The sequence below is a fragment of the Seriola lalandi genome, unplaced genomic scaffold, assembly GCF_002814215.2.
Source record: "Seriola lalandi dorsalis isolate HSWRI2012SDOR001 ecotype SW California unplaced genomic scaffold, Sedor1 jcf7180002054372, whole genome shotgun sequence".
Classification (NCBI taxonomy): Eukaryota; Metazoa; Chordata; class Actinopteri; order Carangiformes; family Carangidae; genus Seriola; species Seriola lalandi.
In genome coordinates, this window is record NW_019524925.1 from 544,772 (window position 1) to 552,659 (window position 7,888).

At 42.7% G+C, this 7,888-nt stretch overlaps 1 protein-coding gene across 1 annotated transcript in view; it reads right to left on the reverse strand.

The window, feature by feature from the left end:
- Nucleotides 1–299: 299 nt before the first annotated feature.
- tnfaip8l3 (tumor necrosis factor, alpha-induced protein 8-like 3) overlaps nucleotides 300–7,888 on the reverse strand; it is a 21,619-nt gene continuing 14,030 nt past the window's right edge. The window contains exon 2 of the mRNA XM_023408757.2: nucleotides 300–1,423. Within this exon, the coding sequence (XP_023264525.1) occupies nucleotides 861–1,423 (563 nt within the window). The 3' untranslated portion in view covers nucleotides 300–860. The remainder of the gene's footprint in view (nucleotides 1,424–7,888) is intronic.

Below are 7,888 nucleotides of genomic sequence, written 5' to 3' on the forward strand. Positions count from 1 at the left end.
TTAATGCACCATTTGTGGCTTATTTTCCAGATCTGGTCCGTCGGTGCATTTTCAATCGTGGCTGTTTCCCCTTAAAAAGAGGCAGCAAAATCTTTGGGTATTTTAGTTTCAGTGAAAATGAGGCATTATTATGAGAGTAATTGGATTGCATGCAGGCAGATGATTGCTTTCCTTCATATGTTGTCTAAGAAATGAGTCAGGGGAGCGAATTATTACTACCAACAAGAAGGAACAAACCCATCTGTCCTATATTGTCTCCCAGCTCACATGGAGGTATTGTTGTCAAAAGAACTGCAAAATAATGTTTACAAGAAATCTTTAATAAAAGACAAGTGTTACACCCTTGTAGAGAAGATTGACACAGATACATGATACACACACCATGTCATAGTTTGTCTTATGTACAAACACATTATTCAAGAAAATCCCATACGAACACATGTGCACACACACACACCCACACACACACACAGAGGGACCAATCACTACTACTGATAATCTTCCATATCCAAATATACCTAATGTATGTTTTTTTTTTTTTTTTGGTACAGTACACTTTTGCAGACAAAGGTGATCACTTGGAATGCATACAACGTGAAACAGGCTGTCCCAGTGCGCAGCAATGATCCACTGAGTGGAGAGACAGTCTAAAAAAATTTCCCTCACTGAACCGCCGCATCAGGATGTTACAACTAGCTCCATGGAAATGGATGCAGGAGACTCAGGAAGATGAGAGCAAAAAGAAGGCAGAGGATGTGAGTGGTCAGGGGTGAGCAGGTGAAAAGGAAATAGATGGAGGCAGGCGAGATCAGCAAGAAAGAGAGAAAGAGCTAGAAGTGAAAGAGGTCGTGTGTGAGAGGTTAAAGCGTTCCTTCATCCAGCAGTTTGTTGATGCCGTTGCAGATCTTCCTCAGAGAGAGTCTGTACTCCTCTCCGTCCCCGTACAGCTCGGCCAGGAACTCCCCGTGGGCAAAATGGTTGAAAACGTGATCGATGCGTGCATGTGAGCGAGCTGTCAGGTGCTGCTCGACCAGGGTGTGAAGCAGGTCCCTGCACTCCAGCAGGAGCTCTGACAGAATATTCCTGTCAAAGGTGTACTCCACCTCGTAGAACGACACCGCCGTCATGGCCGCCTGGTTCATCTTCTTCTTGAAGCGCTCCACTGTGTCCAGCTCGTCAGAGCTGAACTGGTGGTTGCGGTATAAGATGCCGATCTTCAGAGCAATCTTGATGACGTCCTTGATGATCTTGTGGGCCTCCTTCTTGCTCTTGGTGAACTCCCGGCTCGCCTTGTAGAGCTCATCCAAGATCTCGCTGCTCGTGTCATCAGTCAGCATGTTGGCCACCACCATGGTCGCCATCTTACTCAGGATCTTCTTCTGGGCCTGCATGGCCAGGGAGCGAGAGTTAAAGCTCTCCTGTCCTGAGGAGAGAGGAAAAGAGGGAGACAGAGAAAGACAAAGGGTGTGAGGTTAGTCTTAAGGTCAGAAATCTTGACTAGCATTAATTATTTAAGGGAGCAGTGGACTGAACAAACAAAACATTGGAATAATGATGTTACTGAAGTAGCAGCTTGTCATGTCCTGATACTTTAAAGCAGTATTAATAGATTGTTTTGTCCACTCGGGGGCAGCAGAACAAGCTGGAGAGACAACATTCGCTACTATCACCTTATACATGTGATATGGTGAATTGGCATTTATTTGGAGTTATGTTTGTGTCCAACTGATGAATGTAAATCTAATATTCACTTTTCTTTTAGCTCCATTTTGTGTACACAAACTCCTGAGACAAATTGGCTCTGTAGCTTCTAAAGGCTCCACTGTGTTTACCAGCTCGTCTTTTTCTCTGGCTGACGTGATTATTTTATTTGTACGAGTGAAACCTGGTGTTTTTTCTTTTGGGGGGGGGGGTTCATAAATACAGTGAATATTGGAAACAGTCCCATGGAGGGTGACTTTGTGGATGACTATGCTCTCTAAGTAGTAGCAGGGTGTTTGTATTATAAAAAATTGCAGCTCTGTACTTGTTATTATTTTGGTCTTCTACCACCACCCTTAGATTTAAATATATTTACATGTAACAGTTGGCCTCCATCTGGACAAAAAAGCTTTTGAAACTCTCTTGCCCCTTTGCAATAATAATAGGGATCCTTCATTTTTTCCAGTTTTCACTCACATTACTTTTTCCTTCCATGAAAAACTCTGTGTACCAAAACAGTCTGATCATAAGTATAGATTTCTTTAGTTATTCAGCTGCTTTTTTGTTTCTTTAACTAACTTCAGTAGAACAAGAAAGTTGGGAGCAGTATTTAATGTCATCTCAATAAAGAGCACAGACTGAACAAGTGAAAGCTGAGTAGATGAAACGCGGTGCAGCCACATTCTACGGCAGGGCGGCGTCCTTCCTGGAGCTGGCAGTGGTGTGGCGGGCTGACTATGGGAGGAATGACTATCTGCCCTGGATAACATCAAACAGCTCTACACAGATAAGATCCTCTTTGCACACTGTTTTTGTACAAACTCAGATTGATCACAGTTTTGCACTATGTCCCACTGCAGCCTCAATCTATCGCAGAGGAGAACATCAAAGGCTGTGTGTCCTCATACAGCGATACCAGCAGCCTAACATGTGTCTTTGTGAATGTGAGGAGTGGGAGGACGGAAAGGGGTTTTATTTAGGTGCCACCCAGCTACAAATTACACACCAGATAACTCCTATTATGATTAAAGCCAAGGAAAGGGGCTTCACTTTTTCCTCCTGTTCCTTGGGCACATTGTCAACCTCCTCCTCCTCCACATCTATGTCCAGAGAGAGACGGAGAGAGAGGAAGAGAGAGAAAAAGAGTGTGTCTGGGGGCGTCATTGCCCAGTGGGCTTAGCACATAACAGCAGATGAGCCCAAATTCAAAGAGGAACACCTGCTTTGTTGTCATTATAATTTTATTTAAACAGACAGCTATGTGACCATGCAGAATTCACACCATTGTCACATCATTAGGTGTGTGTGTGTGTGTGTGTGTGTGTGTGTGTGTGTGTGTGTGTGTGTGTGTGTGTGTGTGTGTGTGAATGCACACATACAAAAGAGGTTGAGTGCTGCACAACAATTGGGAGAAACCCAATATGTGGCATTTCATGTGAATGTACAGAAGTGACATTTCATACATTGGTCTGAAGCTAAATGACATTTCATGTACATATAATTATCTCACTGTGACATTTAACAACTAATAAGGCAAATGTCTTTGTCTACAGTCCTTTCCCCAATACAAAAGATCTAATGATCCTTTTTTTTTTTTTTTTTTTTTACTGCTCCTTTGTACAACTTCATGAGAGTGGGGGTGGGAGCTATTGTATGTTAGACAAAAGTGGTGTGAGTGGATGGGTGCATATGGAGATGTCAAACCTGCAGAAAGAACTTACGAGGATTGTTTAACTCTGAAAGTGTTAAAATCAACATTTCCACTGTTTGTATGATTTTTAAGTCTGCTGTATAAACAGACGGGTGAAAAGAATGATTATATCCTCGTGTTGAAACACTGGAAGTCAAAAGAGCATGTGAGCTTTAATGAATGGAGAGAGGAGTCGGCTTCTTTTGAACAGCTTATCTACAGAGTTAATAATAGTCTATATGGGGACCATATCTGGAAGCCATAGGTAGAGATGATCGCCAAGATATTGATATTCACATATATTCCATTCCTTTTTTCTATGTATTTTATTAGTCTATCTGTTTGAATCTTTCATGTGTTAAATGTGTGTTTGAATAGTAAAAAAGATATATCAATAACTTAGAACTCATTGACTAGGACTAGGAGTAAGATTTCCTTTGTTTTTCTAAATGTGCAAAAGCAGTTTGAGTTAAAACAACAGTTACCAGTTTAGTCTCTAATGTTCCAGCGTGTAATCTTGACTGTAATCCCCATAAATAAACTCACCAATCAGTTCCTTCCCAATCTCATGATGCTCTTTAAAGTAATCAGAATGTTTACTAAAAGTAAAGTTCAATCAAATCTTGTCCTATTAGGAAAACAAGTTAAAAAGCAAACTGAGAGCAAATAAACTCTTAATAGACATTTACAGTTTCTCATTTGGCTGACGCTTTTATCCAAAACGACTTACAAGGGGCATCACTAAAGCTTCAGGGCAGTGGGAGATCTTGGCATAAGTACTAAGCACTACATCTACTTAATAGGTGCAAGGAGATCAAGTAAAGAACTGCACCGAAAGCGCATACTATGTGCTACTTAGGCATGTTAGGGTGTTGGAGGTGTTAGGAGAGAGGGTGCACTCGGAAGAGAGGAGTTTTCAAGAGATTCTTGAAGATAGAGAGGGACGCCTCTGCTCTGATAGCATTTGGTAAATTGTTCCACCAGCGGGGAACCACAGACGAGAACAGTCGTTGCACTGCGATTGCCTTGTGTGCAGATATTCCGTCTGAGACTGACTGTACCTTCATTTCTGCTTTTCTAGACTGTATTTGACTGTAGTGTAGAGCTACTTGTTGGGTTTGTCCGTCTGCTGGGCAAAATAGTGAACACTGGGTCTGTCAAAGCTTTTTCTTCCCCTGGCAACATCCGTCTGCAGCGGATATAAACAAAGTTAATGAGAGAGATGAGATTGAACCAAACCCTCTAAGTTGCAGGTCATAGAACCAAAACAATAAGCAGAAAGATGCTAAAACTCTGCAGAGCTGAGGGGAGTTTCAGAGTTAGGTGATAATTCTCTGTGTGTTCACTCTGAGCGACTCTGTTCATATTACATGACGTCATTTGATCAATTGGTGATTTAAAAAAAAAAAAAATTGATTAGTGCAGCTTTAGGTGAATTAGAATGACTAATCTGAGAAAGTAATCAAGAAATGCATGTACACTAAAAATATATACTGTAAGTTACTGCTCTGTGTCCTTGGATGTGTGGAAGGACGATGAAGGATGTTCATAGTGCAAATCTATCGTCACTGACACAATCAACATCTGTCGGGGAGAGACGAGTTAGTGTCTCATCCCTGCAGGCTGCTGTTTAAGATGTAAACTTTATGCCGTGAGATGATGAACAGATAACAGGCATGAACGCTTCACAACAGTAATACAGTAGGTTCCATGATATTTGAATAGCAACACCAGGATATATAACTGTGGTTTTCATTAGGCTGATCTGTGCCTCTCATCAACAGGCTCTCTTTGTCACTGTCATTTCCTGTTTCTCTGAAGCAGCTCTTTGTTCCAGTGAGCCTCTGATATTCAGAAACCCAACTGGATAGATTTCTGAAACCCTGGCACACTGATGAAGGTGACAGCTTGCTCCATAAAGCCGGCCTTGTCAGACCAATGGTCGTGCAGGCTATTTGGTTTTGGATCCCACCAGTATGTGTGACCAGTCGCTCTCTGAATGAATTTCTCTTCTGTGCAATGAAATAACCAAGATCTGTGATTATCACTGCAAAGATGGGTTTAGGTTATAACTCAGAAGAGTGCTGCATGAAAAGGAACGGATGGGATCTTTTCTGTTTTTAGTGCAGAGCTAAAACTGGGATAATTATTCTTCTGCCACCCCCCACCACACACCCTGGAGCCTTTTTCTGAGGACCAGCAGGTGGCTATCGACTCACTTGCCTCGACCCCTGTCTCAAGTCTGTTTGTGCGTCCCAGAGTGGTGAAGAATGTAAGCAAAGACGCAGGAGTGTGGGGGGGAAAATACTGCGAAGAACAGACACGAGGCTGCTCGAGGTGTGAGTCAGAGTGGTGGTGGGTGATTCAGAGTCTGGCTGGAGATTTTAGCACATACAGTAAATAAGGGTAGATGATTATAAGGGTGCACATGAGAAGTCCAAGCTCTCTCGCACACTCGCGTACAGCCTGTCACCCAGAGGCTGAGATGAGTGACATGTATGAACCGGGGTGTCAGAATGAGTTAGAGAACAGACCAAGCTGTCGGGAGAGATGGCCAGACAACTGTCCATCCCGTCACTTATCTCTCTCCTGCTCTAACACTTTCCCTCCTGCCTGCTCGTTGCTCTCTCCGCATCAGTTGTCCTTAAGTGTAACGTTTTCACAGAATAAAGTGGGTTCTCTGTAGACTGAAAACAAACTGGGAGCAGAGTTCTCCACCAGTGTAGGGCCAGTCGCGCAAGCCATCAGCCCATCAAAGCGGTTACATAAGAGTGTTTTGGGAGTTGGCGAAGTTTACTTTTAACATCAGGATTAGTAAGGTGCTCGCTGCTCTCTGGCCGCGGCTGTTGACTAGACAGTCTCTCTTTGTTCCGCCTGATGTTTTTAGAAGGCTGAGTCAACAGTTTCTGCTGCGCTGCATCAGAACATACATCCAGTGTGGAACATGGAGACCAGCCAAACCTGCCCTGCTAAAGGTGGCGCACTGCAAAAAATGTCCATCGGGGCTGATTTATGTTCTTTTCAATCACAGAGCCTTGTATCAAGGCAGTGACCATTTATAGCAAAATGGCAAAAAAACAAAAACAAAAAGGAGCAGCAACAAGGATTCTGTTGGAAAATGAATCCCCCTCTTAGAGGAGTAGATCGACAGTTTGGCTAATATGCTTATTCCTTTCTGGCGCAGAGTCTGATACAAAATAGAAAATCGATACAGATACGATAAATGTAATTCTACAGCCTGCAGTTGTTTATTTTAGCTTAGCACAAGGACTGACTAGCCGAGCTCCAAAGGTGAGAGAATCCGCCTACATGCATCTCTACAGCTCTCCAAAACATGTTGATAGTTTAGTCCAACAAAAACAGAAATGAAAAAATGTCAACTTCCCATTTTATGGATGGTTATGTGTTGGATTATTTCTTGGCCAATAACTTGCAGGAGTTTCTGCTGGTTGCCTGGCAACTGCTCAGGGCCAAGAAGTCCGGCACATAACCCTGCATTAAACAGCAAACTTGTTTTTTTCAACCTGCTTTTTTGTGCTCATAAGTGGAGTTGTTACTTTTGTCTAGAGCCAAAGGCTAGTGATTTCCCTCTGTTTGCAGTCTTTGTGCTAAGCCAAGCTAACTGGTTGCTGACTGTATCCTTATGTATTATAAATAGATATGAAAGTGGTACTGAACTTCTGAGCTAACTCTCTGCCAGAAAGTGAAAAGCCAGTCTTTGCCAAAAAAGAAAAAAAGTTTTGCATTAATAAACGGTCACTGCACTGCACATGAACTTATTTAAATAAGCAATTCTTTTAGCACATAGGGAGGAGGCTGGGCTGGTGGAGAGAGCTGTAGCAGGAGCAGCACTTAGAGAATCAAATGTCAAGTTATAATGTCTGTGCTGTCCACCTGCATTAGTATGTTTGGATATGACTAGTCACTGAGCCGCTGATATTGCGGCATGAATGAAGCAGCTGATGCCAATCAATCGGCAAATACAAGCGTGACTTCGGTGCCCTGCTTACTTATGCTATGCTACATATTGCATGCTTAGAATCATTGTGGTCTGTCTGAGTCGATTTGAAATACCAAGAATCAGTCATTTGAAATACCATATGGTAAAACCTCTCTAAACTACAGATCACCACAGTATCATCTAGAAAATGAATTCAAAAGAAAAATAATTAGTTTAATTAGCTGATCCTGGCCCATCAGTAGATGTGTTATTTATTTCAAGTACTCGACTCCACACCAGATGAAATGATTCGCTAATCTGGACATTTTCTGCAGTGTGCTGGGCAGCTGGTCTGTGAGACGGGTCCTGAGGCTTGTGTTGGTCTCATTCCAGAGTAACCAGAGGAATGAGCCATTAGCAGGACCAGCAGCTAACACCGATGAAGACCGACTGGCCTTTACCGAGTCAACGCTGGAAGCACTTGTGGGCTTATCAGCCGGAACGCTGCAGAACATACATGTCTGACTGAAGTGTGTGTGTGTGTGTGTGTGTGTGTC